Below are 23,029 nucleotides of genomic sequence, written 5' to 3'. Positions count from 1 at the left end.
TACCCTGATCAAATTTTAAATTACACGATAACATTAGAACAGAGATATGTTTTGTTTTGTTTGTTACATGTTCTTCCTTAATTTGTTTGATCTTTCTGAATTAGCAAGGAATGTAGAGTATGTTGATGCTATATGAATGAAAAGTATTAGAGGACTAAAAAAGACAACTTAGATGATCTAATTAAGAAACACATACAGGACAATATAAATATCTTTCTAAAGAACCGTGTGTTTTGTGCAAAACTCAAGGTGATATAAATTGTGCGTTTACAGTAAAAAAAATAATTTTACTATCAGTATAGGAGAGGGTTCTTTATAGTAAATTCGATTAATGTACACTTGTCAGTGCTATAATCTTATTGAACTGGCCTCAGGACCATTCCTTAGCAACTTTTTTTAAACTTTCCTCTCCCTACCGCACCTCCCTGTTGGCCAAAAAGTGGTATTATTCTGGTAGGCAAAAATAAAGTAGGCCAATTGGAAGATAAGGGAGGAAGAAGGAATAAGCAAGTTTCTATCAGTGCAAATAAGTGTCAGAATTTGCATATTAGAACTCCCCAGGATTTGGGGCTACATATTTATGCTTGAAAAAAAAAAATCACAGAATCCTAAACTGTTAAATCAGAGGAAATAACCCTTTATAAAGCATGATCCAGTTTGCTCTAACAGGAAAACTATTTAATGACCCTCAAAGGCAAATGAAAGGCAAAGTATTTGCTGTTAAAAGTTTTATTCCTGTTGTCTACTTTGATGTAAAACTGGTTCTGGCTGCAGCCCATAGCAGCCAGTCAAATTCAAAGTGTCATTTGTTATAGTGCAAACAAAATGTTACCTATGTTATAGCTCATGGCATGTTAGGCAACTTAGAATAATGTTGTCAAATCAATTATATGTGATTTCAAACATTCTCATAATATAGCGTATTGAGAAGGGATTTTTATGAAATTTATATTATAGGGTACACATTTCTAGCCATACCCATAGATCATTTTTACCATTGAAATTAAAAAAAACAAAACAAAGGCCATCTGTTTACTGAGGTGGTTTAGTTACAGTCCAGGCCACCTTTGTCTTATTTCATTATTAAATTATCAAAAACATCATAATTTAGTGCCTTTAAAAATCCTACATCTGTAGGCTTTATAATAATCAAAGAGAACACAAAATGAAGATAAGCTCTTACACATATAGCATGACTTAAGAATGAGTGGGACCTGTTTGGAGCACCACATTCTTATGCCAACAGTCAAGGCTAATGGCATCTTAACGAGTACCACTTAACTGTAAAACAAATGTGCCCAATAAACATTTGGCACTACGCATATATTCAATTTGCTCCCTTGTCAGATTGAATAATAGTCAGAGAAACCATTGATAAACGTTTAAGAAAATGGATAATGAATAGGAATATGATGGAATTAACTATATAAAGTAGTAAGTGAAATGTCACTAGTGGGATCTACAGTAACACTGAGAACTAGATACAATAATATAACTGTAGATAAAGTGTTCATATAAATGATATTTTGTAAATGCTTGGTGCTAGATAAAAACTTGCACATGTGAAACTATAGTATATACTGATTTTGCATCAGTCATAGTCCATGCTATTTTAACACTATCCAAACTATTTTATTGAAAGCTGTAGAAATGTAGTTGTGCTCCCTGGCAGCACAGAGTTACATGAAATAGCATACAAAAATAAAATCACAGAAAGCACTATTTGTAATGGAGAGAGTCCTTTAGCCCAATGGCTCCTCTTCCACTTTGAAATGTCGCAAAGAGATGATGAAACCCTGCACTAGAAATCATTGAAAAGATGCGTGCCGGAGTGTGTTTACATATGCAGCATTATTCAGCTAAATTGGTGCGTAGACTATAGGTAGTAGGTAGTATATTGTTGGGAACTGCATGGCCACTTACGACCAATCAATTAAAAAAAGAAAATCAAAAGTAAAGACAGAATTCTTTCATAATGTGTTTTGAAAAGTTGTTTCCTCCTTATTTACATAATAAGGCTGCAGGCAGGGTGAAGTAGTCGGGGCTGCAGTCAATGGACTGTGGCTGTCTTCCTCTTGAGTTACACATTTTTCTTTGGGTGAATGCATGCGATGAGCATCCAGCATCTCCAACAGCAAATCATATAGCGGCACAACGTTTTTGCACTTCATGCTATACAGGTGCTCCATCCCTTTATTGCTGTAAAAATAAATGCAACATTTTAAACAAAATGCATAAAAAGGTATATAGATTCTTCATTATGAGTAAACAAGAATGTTGCCTGGCCTCCTGAAGTAAAACTGTGGGCAGGCTATGAGCAGTTAAATATTTACATATTCTTAACAAGCAGCAAATAGGTCTTGACCATGAGTTATATGTTGTTACCTTCAGGTGAGGACAATGGCAAACAAAGTTGTTAGGACAGTCCATATAGGCCTTTCCAATCCCAGCAAACCTCAGTTTTTTCTAATGTTAGGTGAGGGATGATCTCTCTCTCTACTGATATCAGGTTCTGACTTGTTATCCCTATATTTATGCAAGATTAAAGACTATGCTTTGTTCTTCACAGGGAGAAATATTTTTCCATCTGGCTGCATCAATGCCACTGCAGCAATATAATTGCAGCTTCCAGATCGGTTGCCCATCAGCAGTGCCTCAGGGAACTGTACCCATCATATATAAAGACATGGGCTGGCCTGTAACATTGACTTTAGCACTGGACTTTGTGTTTGCCACCCACCCTTGGTACAGCAGTGCAACGTGGTGCAGTTAGATGCGGAGTGCTCTACAGATCCAGGGCAATGGATCTGAGTCCTGGTATTTCCAGTCTCTGAAAACCCTCTCTATGGAGAAGAGGATATGCCCACTTGGTGGGTCCTCCCCTGGAAAGTGGTCAGTGTGGTGAGTCAAGGGCTTTGCCCCTTTACCTGTGGCATTTTCCTCCCACCCTCTAACACCCTATCCTTTACCCCCCCACTTGAGGGTAGTCCTTGAGCACTAGACCACTGCCTTGTGCAGCCTCAATACCTCAGGCCAGGAGAAGTGTGTTCCTGGGGTGCTGCGTTGGTTTTAATTAGTTTGTCTCTGCCATTGCCTAGCAGGGGCCACTTTAAATGGTTTGTCACAGCCATAGGCATAGCATTCACTGCTTTCTGCATGGTAAGAAGAATTTTACGCATCCCCTGTGACACATTTGGGTGCACAATGGCATAGAATGCATTAGGATAAAGAAAGCCTTCTACCTTTAGAAACACTTTAGGTATTTTTCAGATGACGGTATCGTCAGCAGTTTTGACTAAAGGTGTCGTTTGTGTCTATAGACCTAAGATTGTTGCTTCTTAAGGTCAATGTTAGGGTATTACAAACTAATATGGCACAAAGAGCAGCGATGTGGCATAATCCATAACAACTAGACATTATCATGAATTAAACTTAATTTGAAGCCTCAACGCTCAAAGCTAATATTTTATGGGGATATTTGCATATGGTTATTAAATATGACCTGTAGTGTATATAATCACACTGTCCCTCTTTTTCAATAAAATCAAAGCTGTTAATAACTTTTTACAAGACTTAATCCCTAAACATAAAACAGAAAATATTGTGTTCTTCTGGTTATTTAGTTTAATGCTCAATAAATAATAATGTCTTATCATATATACCATCTTGTATGTTTTGGAAGCCTTTTAGAGCTGTAATGTTTCAGATAGGAGTTCTTCATTTAATCAAAAGATTTATAACATTAGGTACAGCCAAGTATTAATGCACGAAACATAGATTTGTAGCCAAGTACATCCTATTATTTACTTCTCAGAACCCTAAGGCTGAAAAATAGCTTTCTTAAAGTAGAACGCTAGAAAATAAAACAACCCTTTACTCTTGCATTGCTCATTTTGTCTAGGGGCAGAAGGTTAAGCAATATTCCCAGCCACAAAAACGGTCTGCAAAGCTTTCTTTTTTTGTTATGGCCTCTCTGATGTCATCATATACGATGCAGGATCAACGGTTCTGGGATATAGACTTTTAAAAGCCCCGCTAATATGAGCAAATAACCCTTGCAGTGGGAAGAGGGACCAACTGCAAGGGGTAATTATTTGTTTTCTCGTTACACGTTATAAAATATAGTAAAAAAATTAGTAAAAAGTGATAATTTGTTTTTCTCAACATGCACAAACAAACATTTACAAACACCTTTTCTTTCTTGGGGCCAAAACTGTGGTACAGTATATAGTGTGTGGGTTTTTGTGAGGCGCTGTCAACATTTTAATGATGATTTTACCTTTATTAATTGAGGACTAATTTACTAATTTATATGTTTCAAACTATTTTTATCACAAGAGACTTATGAACTATAATCTTTTTGTGAAGTTTTCAATACTGTTTAGATAATATATTACAGCAATTATAATTTAAAAAATTTATCGTATGTATATTTTGTAAAATTTTGCACGTCATTTTTCAAATGCACTTTTGAAGCACGTATGCACTTTTGAAAAGTAAGCACCTAGGCACTTTGTATAGAGATTTTTAAGTTAATGTCACAACATCACATATTAAGGGTAGTAGCGTCTTCCAAAAACTCACTCACTTGATTTAAGCACATTACTTAAATTGATGGCGACACTACAAAATTATTAAACTTTAATTATGAGGACAGGCGCCGTATTTAAATTTTTTTATTCACAGTATATAAAGTACAGTTATTTGTCTTAAAGTTCTCTAAAGAGGAATAGGGATTCCTGTTTGCTCTCATGGGCCATGTAGAAAATGATGTGTGTGTTTAACCTACTGTATATTCAGGATATAATTATTTAATCAGGTAGTGAGCTTGATAGAGTGCGAATAAATTAGAGAATGTGCCTGTACCTAAAGATCAAAAAGGGTGAATTTTTTGAGGGTGTAGTAGGTCTTTTTAGGGTAGATAGAGCCAAATTTATTTAAAGCTGAAGTTTAAGCGTGGAAATTTTTATACAGTTACATTGGTCGAAGCTGTGTATGTGTATGTCATCCCCATGGAAGCTGGAAATCCCTATAGTAGGCACTGCTACCATAGTGATCTCCACTAGCTTTTGGGTTCCATGATGAGCAGCTGCCCTGCTGCTTACTGAACACAGGAGGTCGCTTGTCTGGTATGGATGCCATCAATAGAACACTTTGTATTTTATCAAAGAATGCAAAACGTTATCTGATCGGATGAGATGGAGATGGCGATGACACCACCTCACCTCTCCACTTTGTCATATTAGCAAATTATTTGAACTCACTGAGAAAATGCAAAGTGTTCCAGGAATGGCACCCATGCCGAGGGAGTGATCTCCTGTATTCACAATGCAGCAAGGCTCAGGGCAGATGCTAGTGGAGATCACTTTAGTAGCTGTGCCTATTACTGTGATTACCAACTTCACAGGGATTCTACAGGTATGGCGCATAAATACTTACATTGGTCCAAGGTAGACCAATGTAACTATGGAAAAATTGCCATACCTAAACTTCAACTTTAAATTCATTCGATGTATAGTGTTTTTCATTTCTGGCTTTTTAATTTTCTTTGCAAAGTGAACACGGCTTAACCATATTCACGACTCAATATTAACAACCCTATCAAAAATAATGCACTGTCTAGTCTGTGTGGCTGATATATTATTTTAACTGTTGTTTAGCTGTTGGATGGATAAGACAGTTCATATATTGTATATGGTATACAGAGAATAACAGTATATATTCTGTATTTAAGTTTATAATTAGGGAATCCCTAATTATACTATGTAGCTGAAAACAACAAGTTTACTCATTGATGTTATTTTCTTTAAAGAAAAAAAAAATAGATGACTTCTTACCTCATATGCCTAATATGTGAAAGTATCAGAAGCAGCTGAGCCAGTCTTCTTTGCTGCTGTTGAAGGGATAGTCCAGTTTTAGCCATAAAATGCACCAATGTGTCTATGATCTTGTCCAAAATCAAATGAATTTGGTCTGTGTCTTCTAAAGATTCCAAGGTACTAGACAGAAAGGTATATACACCTGTAATAATAAAAAGAAAGACAATTGAATAATAGTAAATATGGATTTTACACGTTCCTAACATATGCAAATACAATATATATTATGGAGGAAACAAATAAAATACAAAACATAAACATGCATACCAAAATTCTTCCTATACAATCTTACTTACTTTATAAGACATTGTTCTGCAAGATGCTAACAACACCTTAATAATCCCTGCTAAAAATTAAACAACAACCTGAAATAGTAAGCATTAATGCCTGTGCAAAAGTCACTAAACTCAATAAATCTTGACACTTTAAAAATGAATTGTATCCACATTTTTTGTACATCAATGCTTATAATATTAACTTATACATACTATGAATTCTGCTATGTCCTCACCCTAGGTTCAGAGATAAACACATTCACTTGACCTGTAGTAATCCTTTAGTACTACCTTGCTACGGTAACAGTGCTTTTATGAGCAAAAGTAAAATCCTTGCAGCAAGTTGTTATAGAAAACAGTAAGGGCTCTTTCAGACGGCCGCTCCGCTGCTTTTGTCCGCTGCGGGACTTTTTTTTTTTTTTTCACGGAGCAGATGACATTTGTGTCATCCGCTCCGTATGCCCGCATATCATCCCATGCGTTTGCGGATGATATGCGGACATAATGTAAGTCTATGGCATTGCGGATGTCAGCAGATGACACCGCTGACATCCGATTTTCCTTCCTTTCCGTTTTTTGAACGGATGAAAAAATAGGGTTCTGTTCCATTCCAAAAAACGGAACAGAACTGAAAGGAAGAAAATCGGATGTCAGCGGATGGTATTCCGCTGACATCCACAGTGCCATTGACTTACATTATGTCCGCAAATCATCCGCAAAAAAATAGGATGATTTGAGGACAAGCGGAGCGGCCGCGTGAAAGAGCCCTAAGTGACTCAATGCACAACACATGTTGTTCAGAATATCAGAAAGGCATTACTTTACTCTATTCAATAGAACAACATGTAAACAGATGTGGCACCAGACCTCTCTTTGTTCATGTGCAAGATCTATGGACGCATCATTAGAGGGCCAGGGTCAAGAACCAGGAGAAAAAGCTGGCTCCCCATGGCATAAAAGAAAACATGGCAGTGCTTGACAGGAGCTTCTAATAAAGTTATGCAATCCTTTGTATTTATCATGTCAGGGTGGCCTAAAGGAAAGGCAGAATTTCTTCAGGTACAGCTAGAAGGGGGCAAACAGGTGTGGAGTGGCTAGGAAAGCCTTCATACTCCCAGGTAGAGGGGTGCACATTTTCATTCATTGCGAATGCACCCTTCTCCATCACAGCTAATTTTGCCATTGCCCCACAACCTGGCATGGAGGAGTCAGCTTAATTATTTCAGCACATGAGTAATAAGTAACTTGCTGCAGGAGGATGCCCATGTTATTGCATATGGTGGAAGCATAGATGCTGCAACATCTGTGGTTTTGAGATAGAGATGGAAGTCTGACAAGAGATTTGAGAGGCTTACCTTATTATAAATCAAGCGGGAAAGGGGGTTATCATGGTGCCATGCCAGGTAGGGCCAAGAGTAGATATGAACCTCACTGTATGTCTCCTAACCCTACCCCATTGTTTCTAGCAGCATCCTTGATCAGGCAGGTGTCTCTTGCCCAGCTGCTGGAGGAGAAGAAAAAAATTGCACTCAATCAACCTCATGTTCAGTGTCTCGATGCCAGCTTGGCAAAATTTCTGGCTTCACAGCTGTTCCAGTTCCAGCTCTGCCCCATTCTGCAACTTTGTGGCCTGTGCTACACCACAGAAGGCCATCCCTTCTCACTACCAGGATATGGAGGTTAATGTCTCCTGGACCACACAGTCAGTGACCACACATGCATGGTCCCGAGAGCATGGTACATCTCTTTTATTACACACTGGAAAAAAATGCTGGTGGCTCAGAAGGTTGCAGGACAATGGGGGTGCTACCCCATGCCCGGCACCTTAGTGATTGTGACAGGTCAGCCATCTCTAGACCTTCCTCCTTAATAGCCTCATCTGGTGACTTGTCATGAACCACAAGGGTCCCCCAAGTGACCAAGAGCTTATGCAAGCCCATTCAAAATGCTGCCACACTGTTTTGCAGCTATTATACCTATGGGGCAGTAGCCACACTGTGCCAGAGATTCTGGCAGTTCCTCAGGGGCAAGAGGTAGTGGACAACATGTCATCTTGAGCCTTGCAGGGTCATGTGTGACAGTAGCGCCAACCTGCTGTCTGCCCTTCAGCAGGAAAGGTTCACACATGCACTGCACATCTACTCAATCTGGTGGTGCAGTGGTTCCTGGTTAGGTACCCTGGCTTCCCTGATGTTCTGTGGCAGGCCAGAAGAGTGTGCAGCCACTTATATCCCAGTTATACCCAGAGTGAATTGCAGTGCAAACACAAGCTGCATGTCCAGCAATACACTCACATGCTAGAACTTGGGACTGGCCAAGATACAGTGGCTGCACCTGCAGCAGTGGGACCTCAATGAGTATTTTGTGTAAGTACAGGATAGGGACAGGCTTTGGGGATCTCGGATTTCTTTCACCATGACAATGGCTCTTGATTTACCATGCATGTACCATCTTTCTAAACATCAAAGAGGTGACCAGAATAGATGGGTGCAACTTGGCGAGGATCAGCGAAGATCCTTGTAGTGTTCCCGATGGAGCAAACACGGGCACTAGAGGCACAGCAGCAGAAGGAAGATGTTACATAATAGGTTTATGTGAAATATCCTTTAAAAGCTATAAATATTATTGTAATTAGAAATATATTTCAGTTAGAAGGAAATGGATGAAAAGCATGGAGTGTTGTGATGGTTTTACTGTAATTAGTTCCAGTTCAAAGGTTGGCCTTTTGTTTACCCTGATCACTACATGAATAGTACACAGCGGTCTTCTTTGACTCATCCGATCAGGCTGTGCCCAATATACATTTGCTACGTACAGTGACCAATTAGGGAGAATTATATGAGCCACAGTACAGAAAGGAGAGGGGATATAATGCTTTGTCAACCAAGCTATGATCGTGTGGGAACACACGGCAGGCACCGTGCCCCGTCCTGAAGTGGAAAGGTAAACTAGCTCCCTGCTTGTACATACATTGTATTGTAAATATGGCTATTATGGGTAATTTGTAAATATCATATAAGCCAGGGGATTTATACTGTTAATGGGTTGTAAATCCTGTTTAGTGTGTAATTTGTATATATTATGTAATCGTTGCAATAAATGTGTATTACGGATGGAACTACCTCTTTTGTGTAAGATCTCTCAGAATCTAGATGTGTATAGGTGCATACTATTACAATGATTGGGGTGTATGCACATTTACACATAACCTAGGCAACAGAAGAGGAGGACTTTCTGGTATCTAAGGTCCTGAAGGATCCTTTTACAACATGCTCCATCCCTGGGAAGCAGCAGCAAACAGAGTAAAAGTACAAGGATGACGTTAGATTGGGGTGCTGGCGGTGAGGAGAGGGTGGATATGGGGCAGGCTACATGGGTACCTTTAACCCCTATCAAAGCCAGAGAGTTGTAACTGGGTAGGGTGAGATTGTTTGGGACACCATTGTCCTCAATGACACCGAGGACTCAGAGATAGTGATGGGCGGAAAACCCCCCGATTCCGTTCACACAAGAACTTCCGAACATGGAAAAAGTTCAGACCCGAACTGCAAACCCTATAACAGCCTATTGGACTCGAACTTGAAAATTCAAAAGTAGCCATTTTGAAGGCTTATATGCAAGTTATTGGCCATGAAAAGGGTATGGGGGCCGGGTACTGCCCTGAGGGACATGTATCAATGCAACATTCTTTTTAAAAAAAAGATAGTTTTTAAGGAGTGATGAATTTAATGATGATTAAAGTGAAACAATAAAAAGGAAAAAGTCTGCCTGTAAAGTGGCGCATCTGTACCATGTATAGAACCTGCTGCAGCAACACCAACATACATAAAGAAAATCACGGCCAACATGCCTTCAATTCTCAGGTTGCTGAAATGTGCTTTAGTGATGTATTAAAGTTGTTCTTAAGAATGTGTTAATCACTCCTGGCTTCTGGCTGCAGCCACAGGCAGAACCTAAACCATATGACCTCGGATTACATGGGGTCCAGGGTGGTTGTGAATCAAGCACTCCATGCAAAAAAGACAGAAAGCGTGTGCATGTAATAGCTTCTCATCGCTCCCTCTTTAATTGTGTCCTAATTAAACTGCCTACATAATGTGCAGAAAATCTGTACAATATTTCTAGCATTTGTCTCTTAAATAATATATTATACTTTGAATTTTATTATAACACCTACCTTGTCTCTCTCCCTCCAAATGCAGCCTAGCAAAACTACTTACACAATGTGCAGCAAGCCAGCACAATATTTCTAGGTGTGGTCTTCTAAATATTATGCTCTGATTTTTATTTCATGAAAATACTGCTTTATCTTTTTCTTAAATTTCAGCCTAGTCAAGCTGCTTAGATACTCTCCAGCCACTGTACTATGGCTATTGTCTCTTAAATATGCTATTTTAATTTTTTTTCATGTAACAACTCCCACATCTTTGAATGGTGAGGTTTTGGTTTTGAAGTGTTTTCCTGCACTCTATTTTGACATTTACAATAGTTACTCTTTTAAGACAATATAGCGTGGTACTGCAATAAAGGGTGCCACAATCTATGAAACAGTTTTACCTCTGTCTGTATTTAGTAAGAAAATTAGGGCTTTAGCTTTATTTTTATTTGTATTTTTTTGAAGACTAAACCTTCCTATAGCTTTTCGATCTGATGTGGCTGTTATTGCATCACTCAATTCTGGCCTTTTACTGTTAGATTAATAAATAAAAAATGTCACAGCCAAAACTACTTGAAACGTAATTTTTTCACATGAAAATCAAAGTGTTTGTTACCCCAACAATTCATATTCCTAAAGTGTGCCTGCTGTACCATGTACTTATATGAAAAAGTATCCTGTTCTCTTTGTATTTCTTTCTTTGTGTGAAATCCCTGGTGTTCCTACCAGTCCCTCTGCTTTCCTAATGAAAACTGATCACACTAGGCAGGAGAACACACCATGGTCAGCTCTCTTGCTGTGCTCAGAACTCAGCCTACTCTTCCCCAATTATAAGACTTGTCCTGATACCCACCCTTGCTACACAGCCATTCACTGGGAAGCTCAGTGTAGTGTTGCCTCTCCTCCCTCCCAGCTCCTATGCAGCTGAGAACAGAGGGGAAGGGAAAAAAAGGGTATTTATATATTTTCTTTTATATCTATACACAAATTTTTTCCCCTCGCTTTATATTTTAAACTGAATGGGTTGTTTAACAAGGTGATTGTTTAGAGTCACTTTAATCAGATTGAAGTGCTGCTTCTGTATTTACCTTACACTACATAATTTGAATAATCAATTACGTGTATCAATTATGTGTTTATATTGTTCCATAACACAAGTGATAGGTATCTCCCAAGCATGTATTAGAAAGGAATGGTGTTTTTGTCATGTGGCCCACTCCCTGCCGAATGGTATTTTTTAAAATTTTTAGATTCGTTCATTTTCTCTATGGTCCACATACCCTTTGTTTGAAAATCATGTCAATTATCCTTGAAAATGGACAAAATTTATTTCAGGACTTCTCCCCAATTGACTTTATTGAGTTTTGGATTAAAGTGGTTCTAAAGTCAGAAGGTTTTGCCACTTGCTGACCAGCCGCTGCATATATACTGCGGCAGGTTGGCACTATTACACGAAACAATGTACCTGTACATCGTTTTGTGTAATAGCCAGTGGGGGCGCCAATCTGATCGGCCAGAGGGGGAGCCAATCAGCAGGTTTGGCTGATGCAATGTCCAACGGCCACCCGTGATCGCTCCTCAAACAGATAGAAAGGCGGACTGCCTATGTAAACAAAGCAGACCGCCATTCTGTCACAGATGAGCACAGTGTTCTTGCTATTCAGGAACACAGATCTCTATGTTCCTCTAGTTAGTCCATCCCCCACACAGTTAGAAAGCACCCCCTAGGGACACACTTAATCCTTTGATCACCCCTGGTGTTAACCCCTTCCCTGCCAGTCTCATTAGTACAGTAACAGTGCATATTTTTAGCACTGATTACTGTAGTAATGTCACTGGTCCCCTCAAAAGTGTCAAAAGTGTCAGTTAGGTGTCTGATCTGTCCGGTGCAATGTTGCAGTCCCGCAAAAAAAATGCTGATCGCCGCCATTACAAGTAAAAAAATTAATAAGTAAAAATACCATAAATATATCCCCTAGTTTGTAGACGCGATAACTTTTGTGCATACCAATTAATATACACTTATTGGGATTTTTTATTTTACCTGAAACATGTGCCAGAATACATATTGGCCTAAAATGATGAAAAAATTACATTTTTTTTTCTAATTGGCTCTGTTTTATAGCAGAAAGTTAAAAATATTGCTTTTTTTCCAGAATTTTTGCTATTTTTTTTGTTTCCGCAGAGGTGATCAAATACCACCAAAAAAAAGCTCTATTTGTGGGGAAAAAAAGGACATCAATTTTATTTGGGTACAACGTTGCACCACTGCGCAATTGACGGTTAAAGTAATGCAGTGCCGTATAGCAAAAAATGACCTGGTCATTAAGGGAGGTGAAACTTTCTGGTCCAGAAGTGGTTAAAGAATAAGTTCACCTCTTAAAAAATAAATAAATAAATAAATATACATTTTTCTGCAGGTAAAAAAAATGTGCATTTACTTTTTCTTTTTTTGTAGGAGCCTGGAAAGCATTGCGCCTGCGATAGGTAGATTGTGGGTGCAATGCAGGGTTCCTGCAGACTGTCAGTGTAAGCTATCTACTCGTACCTCGTTTGAGCAGGCAGTTGCACAATGATAGCAAGCATAAATGATCTACCTGGAGCTCTCAACAGCGCCCTGGTAGTTAATTGAGAACTACAAGCCGACAGCCCCAAAGGCTGCTGGTACTTGTAGCTGATTAATTTACAGAATTATGCAAATGAATGACGCGGCTGTGTAAGCTGAGCCCGGCATGGCTGCACTCTTTTCAAATAGTAAGAGCAGGTGCTTTGAGAACATCATCAACCTGCAGTCACAGGAGGGGGGGCGGAATCGGGGAGCAGCTGCAAGAAACGGGAACATGTTATGTGTTCCACCCTAAAAACAGGTGGAACACGTAACATGTTCCCAAAGGTGGATTTATCCTTTCATGCATTCTCTGCATTAAAGTAAATAAACTTTCCACTGTATGTGCCCCCACCCCTTTTCCCTAAACAGTTACCTAACTCCGGTCTTGATCCAGCACTGTTCCCACCGGCAGTTCCACTCTGCTCTCTTCCTGCATTCATGGGCTTTTTGGAGAACAGTGGGATCCATTAGCTGTGAGGAGGCTAAGTTGCGTATATTTATGGGTGCACACAGCCTGATTCAGAAGTGTACCTGGATGAATGCCTTCAAAGAAAGCAGCCAACTATGGGGGCACTCGAAGAAGAGGAGGAGCCAAGATTGCTGGCAGAGGCCCCCAGAAGCGGCAGTTAAGGGCCACTCTGTGGAATACCAGTGCACAGAGTAGATACTGTAAGTATAACATGTTTGTTATTTTAATTTTAAACATATAGCTTTTCAATAAGCAATTTTCTAGAATTGACAGGTAATTTGACAAATGGCCTGTGCATGGAAGCTAGGCAGTTTTGCTCATCACTATTTCTAATCATTGGATCAGAAGTCGTTTTTTTTTTTTTTTTACAAATAGATGTTTTTCCCTTTTTTCAGGAGCTTTTGCTACATGTGTAATGCATACATCTGACAAATGTATATCAGGCAGCATACTAATTAGTTTGGTAGCCATGATCCACATATGCTTTCAATTTCTAAATATGTTGTAAAGCTCTAAACATAATACATAAAAAAAAAACATGTAAACTCCGGTCCAATTCTCCAATGTGCTGCCAGCCTGACTGCATTACAGTAATAAATAACAAGGGTTCAATTGAACTTTAATATAAAAGGGTGCATTGAACAGGCCAACAGTGAAATATGTCTTCATTTTGTTAACAATTCCTTTTTTATGCTTCTGCTGTTCACAAACATAACAATAAAAATGATTATGATTATTATCTAAGTGTAGTTACAGACTATAAGTCATGAATTAACAGCTATAACATAAAGCTTATTTTAATGGACTCTAATTGTGGCTGTACTTAAAAACAAAATGCATCATTTTGTTAATGTCAAATTTCAGCTATTGTAAAAAACATGAAATGGCATCATATCCAAGAATAAACTGCTAACATATACAGTAATTGCTATGGAAGTTCTATTATAGTTATTGGGTAAAGATTATTGTTTAGAAATACTTGGCATACAAAAAAACATGTCAAAAAAGTAAAAAAAAAGGGTTCGAAAATAAGAGTTATGGAATCTCTGAGGTATGCCCAGTGCAATGAATGCTTCTGAGCAAACTATTTATAAATGATCCCAAAAACTAAAGCCTCTGGCTCTGATTAAAAAAATGCCGACATTTGGCACCTGCGTGCTCAAAGCAATCTGCAGTAAAATAGGGCAACCTTGATCTTCTCTGCCAAGGTTCATTTTATAAAGTTAATGCTAGATTATATGTAAGAAAGCTTGTCAGCTTAGGGTGAAGTTGGTCAAAAGGAACCAAAGCGCTTTCCATGAAAACAATGGAAAGTAAAGTAAACATGGGGTGGCTATTGCTAACTACTAGTCCAATAAATGCTTGCTGCTTGACTGTTACACTGATCACAAAGATGTAAAATCATCAGTACTCCAAATAGATGCATTTTACATCCTTGTGAAGACAGCTTCAGATAAAGCACAAGAAATTTATGGTTTGGTGCACCATCAAGAAATTGATGTTTTGGTGCACCATCAAGAAATTGATGTTTTGGTGCACCATCAAGAAATTGATGTTTTGGTGCACCATCAAGAAATTGATGTTTTGGGGCTTTGGTGCACCTCAAAGCAGGTGCTTTGATAACATCATCAACCTGCAGTCACATGAGGGTGGGCGGAATCGGGGAGCAGCTGCAGGAACGGCAACATGTTATGCGTTCCACCCTAAAAACAGGTGGAACACGTAACATGTTCCCAAAGGTAGATTAATCCTTTCATGCATTCTCTGCATTAAACATCATTTTACATCATTGTGAAGACAGCTTCAGTCAGATAAAGCACAAGAAATTGATGTTTTGGGGCCTTAAAGCATCAGTTTCTTATGCCTTATGTAATGCTGCCTTCACAATAAACACACAAAATGCATCTATTTGGAGTGCTGATGACTTTACATCTTTGTATTCTGTTTTGGCATGGCACCATCTGTGGCATTCACTTTGGGCACCCATCATTACAAGGTGGAGTACTGTGAGGAGTGCAGTTTCTGTTTGGACTTCAAAGAGTTCATACCATAAACTACTGACTTGAAACTCACAGAAAAGAACATCTGACTATATTGTGACTTTCCTGAGCTGAATACTTGCTCCAGGTTTGTATCTTAAAAGCTCTGCATATCAAACAGCAAACTATTTTTTTTAGAAAAGGAGTTCATAGAGTTGGCTTAAACATTGTGTCACACATAAATGCAAGGTATATAGCTATGTAGTTACATAGTTGGTCTGGATGAAACAAAAAAAAAAAAAAAACACAAGTCCATCCAGTTCAACCAGGTATGGACAAATGACTTATAGAGGGCTTGGGGGGGACTCAACTAGATTACAAAGCCAACTTAGGTTGAAGTACAAGCACAACAGCTAATCTGTACACACAAAAGGCTGACATAAGGGATGTTATATGACCAATGGAAACAATAACTGAGGAGAGTAGAAGTTTTGGGCTTATCTAAAATGACATTTTCATACTTACCAGAATTGAGAAGAATGATAGATTTCAAACAGATAAACTCCTCCCCGCGGAGCCTCATCATCCGGAAACGTGTAGCTGTAGTGACCAGCATATCAAAAATCTCAACCAAACCTTCCACACAACGTCCCTGGTTCCTGCATAAAAGTATAATCAGTAACTAAATTTGTGCTGGACATATATATTTCTTCCAATCCCTGTTAACTACCAAAACGAGTTGCTAAATTGTATGCGGTCATACATATAGTGTCGGATTTAGAGGCATGTTGCATATATGTAGATCACAGTGACACTCTGTACAATATTAGGGAGGCCTTCACAATACACTGATTTCACCTATAACAAGCTATAATGGCATTTTTTACCCTTTTGTTGCTGGGCATTAGGTAACCTTTTGAACTTCACGTAGCTGGACCTTTTTATTATTTTTTACCTATACCCTACAGACCTTAGTAAACCATATGTTTTCTGAAAGCGCATTGTTTTGTTAATTTTTAACATCCTACCATATTTGCGCAATGTTTATTAAGGAAATATTTTTGAAAGAGATACCCTAAATTCATTGGTGCACACTCATACAATATAATCACAAAAATCTCTACTGGATATAAAAGATAAAAGTGCGTTAAGATAACTTTATAACACATGTATACATATAATATTGTGTGTTTTGTGAAACAATCAAAATCGCTGGACCAAAAAACGATATTTATGTGACTTACGTTACGTTACGTTGACATATTTGATATATTTAGTATTAGGTCAAATGATGGCCTAAAATGAAATTGTTTTCTCGACATTGCAGTGCACTGTGATGTGTTACTGCACACACATAAAAAAAGGGTTATGCCATGCCATATTGTATATTGTACTAAGGCAGTCCATTCATTAGCTGCTAGTGGACCCCAGCCCCCCAAACGGAACCTAAGCTTTTTTTCTGATGCACCACAATGCATCCCATATGTGTTACCACCTGTTGTGGTGCACTGCAATGCAGGTCAGATGCCTTAGTACATTGGGTGCCATTCAAACTGAATTGCACTGCAATGCACTAACATGTGCGTGCTGTGGTAAGTCACCTTATCATACTGCAAAGGTGTAAAGCCAGCTTAGTAGCTCATTCGCATTTGTTGCATAAACCTGTGTGTGTGCCATGCTTTGTGATAATATGTGTTTTGCCAATTATTATCACAACAATTAAATGTAAATGGGCCTAAATGTGCATAACTGCAAGAGTATGTACATGAGTGCAAGGGTGCGTGCAAGAGCTTTTATGTATTTTTTTTTTTAATTTAACAATTTTTATGCTTCATTTTTATATACTGTATATAACTTTACTGTCACCAGAGAGCTAAGAAACTCCCTGATGACATTTCACAGGGGTGACATGTTCTCTCAAAAGAGACTTCAGGGGTCTAAACAGACATGTATTCTGGAGAAGTATACAGGAGGCACAGTGTCCCTGACCTCTTTCCTACCCTGTGGCCAGCACTATACTGTGCATGAACTTGGAATTGCTTAGGATTGTGCAGTCCCTGCTTCATCTAAAGTTGCATGGAAAAGGGGGAGCAAGTTGGGCACATTCCTCCATCTCCCCCCCTTGCCATCTTAAGTAAGCAAGATGGACACTGGTTTGATCTTCAGAATTTATAAAGCAGTGGTAACAGTGGTAGGAAGAAGGAGCACCTTTTCTACATTGTATAAGTTATTGGGTGGCTGGAAAGCTGCCCTAATCACGTCTACACACTGAACAGAGCTGACATAGTAAATTTTAACAATCTCATGCCTCCAATAGGAGACAGAAATCCTGTTTTAAACCTTATGACTGCCATGATGTGTACTACACATCATTGGCTGTCTCTAAAAGGTACAACCAGGATGGGTCGTGTGCATCCTTGGCAGACAGGGGGTTAAGTGAAAACTATATTGAGTGAAATATGTGGACTATACTGGGTGCCTCGCATTTCCCGCAGCCATGCCAATCTGACTGAGGCTCTCACCGAAGAGAGAGAGAGTGCCTGTCAGCAGCTGTGGGGGGAATTTCCCCCCCTTCCTCTCCTCCTCTCATTGTGCAGTGAGTGAGAGGAATTCACAGACACTCAGTACCCTCCCCTGTTTTTCATTTGCAGAAGGAGCTAGCCAATCCAGGGAGTATTGAAGAACTGCAAAGAACTCTGGGACATGTAGTTCCCAAAACAGGTGGCTCCATTCTAATCACTAGGGACAGGACTACAAACCCCAGCATTGTCTGTCAAGGAAGGAATGAAGGACACCATTTTGTCTGCTGAGGAGAGTTCAGCTACCACAAGGCAGGGGAAGAGACTGGACCCAGGGGAGAGTTGTTGCCTCCCGGGTCAGTCCATGGCATTGTTTCAGGCATCCACGGCCAGTTGGGGACATCCAGCCTGAGAGAGGGGGATCCCAGGTGCATATCCAGGCGCACCTGCACTGACCATGAAGCGTTCCAGTGTGAGGTGAATAGTCAGGTTACCAGTGCCTGTTCCAGGACATTCATTTGGGCCTTGACCACAGGATTGGTGAGAGGGCACATGCCCATCTGCAGGAAACAAGGACACTGCACACCAACAGAGTTACTTCACTTTGCCCTCACTTGACAGAACCTGGGTCTTATTGAAGGCCTGTTAAGCAGTCACAGTGTCTGCCTTGCTATCAGGATACTGTCAGCATACCACAGTTATACTTTGCCAAGCAGGACTTCTAAGTGCAACAGCTAAAGTGGCTAGCCAAAGATACAAGGCCTCATCCTTCTTTCAAGGGACTGAAGTAACTGGTGCCATACAGGCATGCACACACATACTCATGGCTCTGTATGTGTAGTGTGTGTGTGTGTGTCTGATTTGGGAGTTCAGCCACTAAGCACTGAATTAGGTAAAGTGTTTATAGTTGGGCCTGTGGTGTCAGGGGATAGAAGAGGTAAGACTGACATAAGAGAAAGTCATTCTTCTGTTCTCCTCCTGCCTGGACTCATAGCGCCAATTTAAGTAGAGGTATTCAAGTTTGTGTAAAGTTGTTATATTGTGATTTGTTGTTGTTTAAGTGCTTGCCTCTGCTTCTGGGATAGTTTACGGTTGTGGAATCCCCTAGAATCAGTCTGATATAATACAATAAGTTATATTGCTCTTAATCTCAGGTATTGCTAATTCATTCAAGAATACACTATTATTTCTGTGTTTTATCATAACGTGTGTTTTCATTGGTCTTTGCACTTACACTATTGCCAGGTGTGCAAGAGGGGCGGAAATTGTTCTTGGGGTGGAGAGGCAGAGTACGGAACCAATCATACTTAAGTGGCTCCTGCAGGTGTTGCGCTACATGGACTAACATGCTTTTTGCCTGATGTCTTGTTAAAAAAGCTGGATGTTTCAATTTGTAGCTGAACGAAAAAAAGCGGATCACTCATCGTTTATGAAACAGCTTAGACTAAAGTTTCAATCATAAGTACAGAGTTAGAAAAGCAGGCAGTATGTGCTGTGCTGTCTCTTTAGGGTATTTATGGTGCTCTGGCAATTGCCATGTATTAAATGTTTATTTGTAAAACATATTGGTAAAAATGCAGGATATAAAACCAAGGCTAAAATGTACAAACTAAAGTAAAACTGACCCATGATCTTTATAGTTCTCCATCAACATAAATCACTATCAAATGAATGATTATGATAAAGGTCTAGGGCAATGTGTGAAATTCCATATTGTAGGCTGTGAATAAAATGCATGAAAAGCCAAAACGTTTTTTGTAAAGTGTGATGGGGGATTAAAGGCCATGTCTGGTTTTTATTGATGACTGTGTCCTTGTTGGGGAGATTCACCCTCTCTATTTGTCTTGGTGACCATTGCCACTGGAATGGAAAAATCCCAGATTTTGTCACCAGAACATTAATAGAGGGGAATTCTGCTTAATGAGGCATTTGACCCGGTGACAACCAAATCAATCCACGAGAAAATTTAAAGCACGTTGGAAAGATTTGCTCTCACTTCCTGTTTTGTCTACTATCTGGTAGGATTTTAACTATATTCTACTCTATCCAAAATGAAAGAAAACAATTTAGCTTTAGACAAAGAAATCTATATAATCTATTCAAGAACAATAACAATGAACCTGAACTTCCAAATGGGACATTTCACAGACTTTAGAATAAAGTAGTAAAATCTGCACTATAACCGTCTAGTGTCTTGGTCCTCCAGTGCCCACATATAGCAGTTTAATATGTTTGGATACTTTCTGCTTGACTTTGTGGTTCTTATGTCTGCCTACATAGATCTTAGTGCCATGTCAAATCTATGGTCCTTCACTATGATATATTTTATATAAAGACTTGCATATTAATCTTTTTTCATTTCCCCTACTTAAAAATAGATGTTAGTAGGTGAGAAACATTATTTTCCCAGTCCAGTAATTGACCATTACAGAAGTCTGTTCAGGCAGGGGGTATGTTTTCTGCTCCAAGAAGCATTGTTATAGTTCATTTACTGTGACCAACCTTTCTGCTATAAAATGTAGATTTCAAAATAACAGTTATTCTGGCATACACGAAGTCTATAAAGCACCTCACCATGTTTCTTTAACTCCCTTTATTGGAGACATTTCCCAACATCTACTGTATGCTACAAAGAAAATATAAATCTTAAACAGATACATTGTTTCTGTTAAGAATTCCTATATTGAATACAAAAAAGTAAAGCAAAACTAAAATGATTTAGGGCAAAAGTTATTTCTTTCATTGGGATAATAATAATAATAAAAAAAAAAGTTCCACTTTAATTGAAAAGTGGTTTCCTTGCTTCAGACCCCATCTGTGCAATAGCAAGAATGCATACCCTACCTTCCACAATCCAAATGTAAGAAACAGCAGGAATTTCTGCTAACGTTGCTCATGTAGACTAATTTCCTTTTTTGAGTCATAATGGTGCTTATAGATGGAGATGTTTTTCTGCACTATGCAACCTCAGTTTGCCTTCTGACTTCTGGCAGTGAACTTTCAATTTCAACTACAGTTCCACTTTAACCACTTGCCATCCAGTATGCGTATATAAACATCTTGGACAGCAAGTGGTTACACCAGGATCATGGCTGCAGCTGCAGCCATGATCCTGGAACAATTTTTTAGTGCTGGTGATCGACTTTCATGTAAAAGTGATTCAGGCGACTTTACAGTCATAATGATCTGTGATTGATCAACTGCCTTGGAGGGCGGTGGAGGCATCAAAGGTCTAACAGACCCCTGATGTCTCCATAAAAACTACCTGTCACTGTCCAAAGCTAGCACAAGGGGCCCTGTTCACCCCTTGTTATACCAATAAATTTAAATAATAAAAAAAAAAAAATAAAAGTATTAAAAAAAAAAAAATGTAAAGAAAAAAGAAAATGTTAAAAAAAATCCTGCCCCCCCCCCCCTGCTCATGTTCAAACTGAAACATGCATGTAAGACCAGCACGAATATGTACACAGTGATTCCACACACATGTGAAGTATTGTCACAAATGTGAGAGTGACAGCAATAATTCTACTGTCAAAGCTTACATTGAACTCTAAACTTATAACCTGTAAAGGCTTTTAAAACGTCACCTATGTACATATTTAGGTACCATGTTTGTTGCCATTTCACAGACGTGCACAATTTTTAATCTTGACAAGTTTGGTATCTAGTTACTTGATGCAACATCATCTTTTATATTTTACCAAAAAAAAAAGAATTGGTATTATATTGAGCTTGTGCGCACTAATAGTGAATTTTTTTCATGTAAATGTGTGTTTGATAAGCGTCTCTGCAAATATTGTGCGCCCAAAATAATTGCAACAGTCACTTATTATTCTTCAGAGCCTCTGATTTAGGAAACTATATAATGTTTGCGGGCATATGTATATGAAAAATGTAAAATTTCCCCAGACTAAGACTGCATTTCCCCTAAGACTGCATTCTTTGCAACTATTAAAAATCCCCTAGTGCATATTTTCTTCATATGTGGCCACAATACATTTTTTTTTTAAATGTACTGCCTGCCGAATCCTGGTCCACAGCACCACTTTCCTGAATTTTCAGGTAGGGAAGCATGCGTCAGTGCTTCACATGCACAGAGCATTAGGGACAGCACAGGCTCCAGCGCTAACCATTCTCTAGAAGGAAGGGTTGAAGGAAGGCTGGCGCTATCTGTTTCTGAGGAAGTTAGGAGACTCTTGCATAGTGCCAGTCAGCAGTGCACATGCAATGGTGGAATGCAGCCACCCAAAAAACAGGAATAGGAAAATAAAAGTTTTGGGGAAATCTAATGCCAAGCAACCACAGCAAGAAAGCAAAAAGCACACTGCAAACATGACAAGTACTGAGGTCTGCAGCACCATATGATTTTTGCATTTGAGAGTTTAATAAAACTTTAAGTAATCCTTACCTCTGCACTCTTCAGGTACTAGTGACCACTGCATATTGTGTACTGGACTGTACTTTAACCTCCCTGGTGGTATGATTATGTCAGGAATTCTGTACCAAAAGCGGTACAATTTTTTTCATGGAAATTTGGCCTTATGTATTATAGGCCCACAATTCTTAGTAATTACTGACTTAAACCTGACCAAAACAAGACTCTAGTAGACATCCAAGATGTGATAAATTTGAAACACAAACGCATGAATTATAATCTAATCAATAATATAATTTTATATATATATATATATATATATATATATATATATTTTATATTATATTATATAATAAAATTATATTATTGATTAGATTATAATTAATGCGTTATATATGTGTGTGTGTGTGCGTGTGTGTATATATATATATATATATATATATATATATACATATATACATATATACATATATATACATACACATATATATATATATATAATATAAATGTTATGTGTGTGTTTGTGTTTTGTGCAACGTTCAACGTTTGAATTTCCCTCCCTAGTTTCGCTCCCATGCAGCATTGCTGCTGCAGGGAACGGAACTAGGAAGTCATCACACCGACGGAGGACGGACGAGCGGCGGGGATCTCAGACGGCTGGCGATCTCAGCAATGGGAGATCATCACTGGATCGCCAGGAGAAGGTAAGACACCGATGCGCGCTCTGCCCATCCACCCCGAGCATGACTCGGGGATACCGATAACAGCA

At 38.9% G+C, this 23,029-nt stretch overlaps 1 protein-coding gene across 1 annotated transcript in view; it reads right to left on the bottom strand.

Annotated features, from left to right (window-relative positions):
* Window positions 1-309: 309 nt before the first annotated feature.
* Window positions 310-23,029, bottom strand: part of ESR1 (estrogen receptor 1) — a 273,637-nt gene continuing 250,917 nt past the window's right edge. Inside the window, exons 6-8 of the mRNA XM_082250152.1 lie at window positions 15,892-16,025; window positions 5,838-6,021; window positions 310-2,199 (exon numbers count right to left, since the gene is read on the bottom strand). Coding sequence (XP_082106278.1) covers window positions 1,971-2,199; window positions 5,838-6,021; window positions 15,892-16,025 — 547 coding nt within the window. The 3' untranslated portion in view covers window positions 310-1,970. The remainder of the gene's footprint in view (window positions 2,200-5,837; window positions 6,022-15,891; window positions 16,026-23,029) is intronic.

This window comes from Pelophylax lessonae, assembly GCF_965119305.1.
Source record: "Pelophylax lessonae genome assembly, chromosome: 3".
In the NCBI taxonomy this organism is placed as follows: domain Eukaryota; kingdom Metazoa; phylum Chordata; class Amphibia; order Anura; family Ranidae; genus Pelophylax; species Pelophylax lessonae.
Note: the sequence above shows the minus strand (reverse complement) of the source record. Positions and strands in the feature narration are given on the sequence as shown.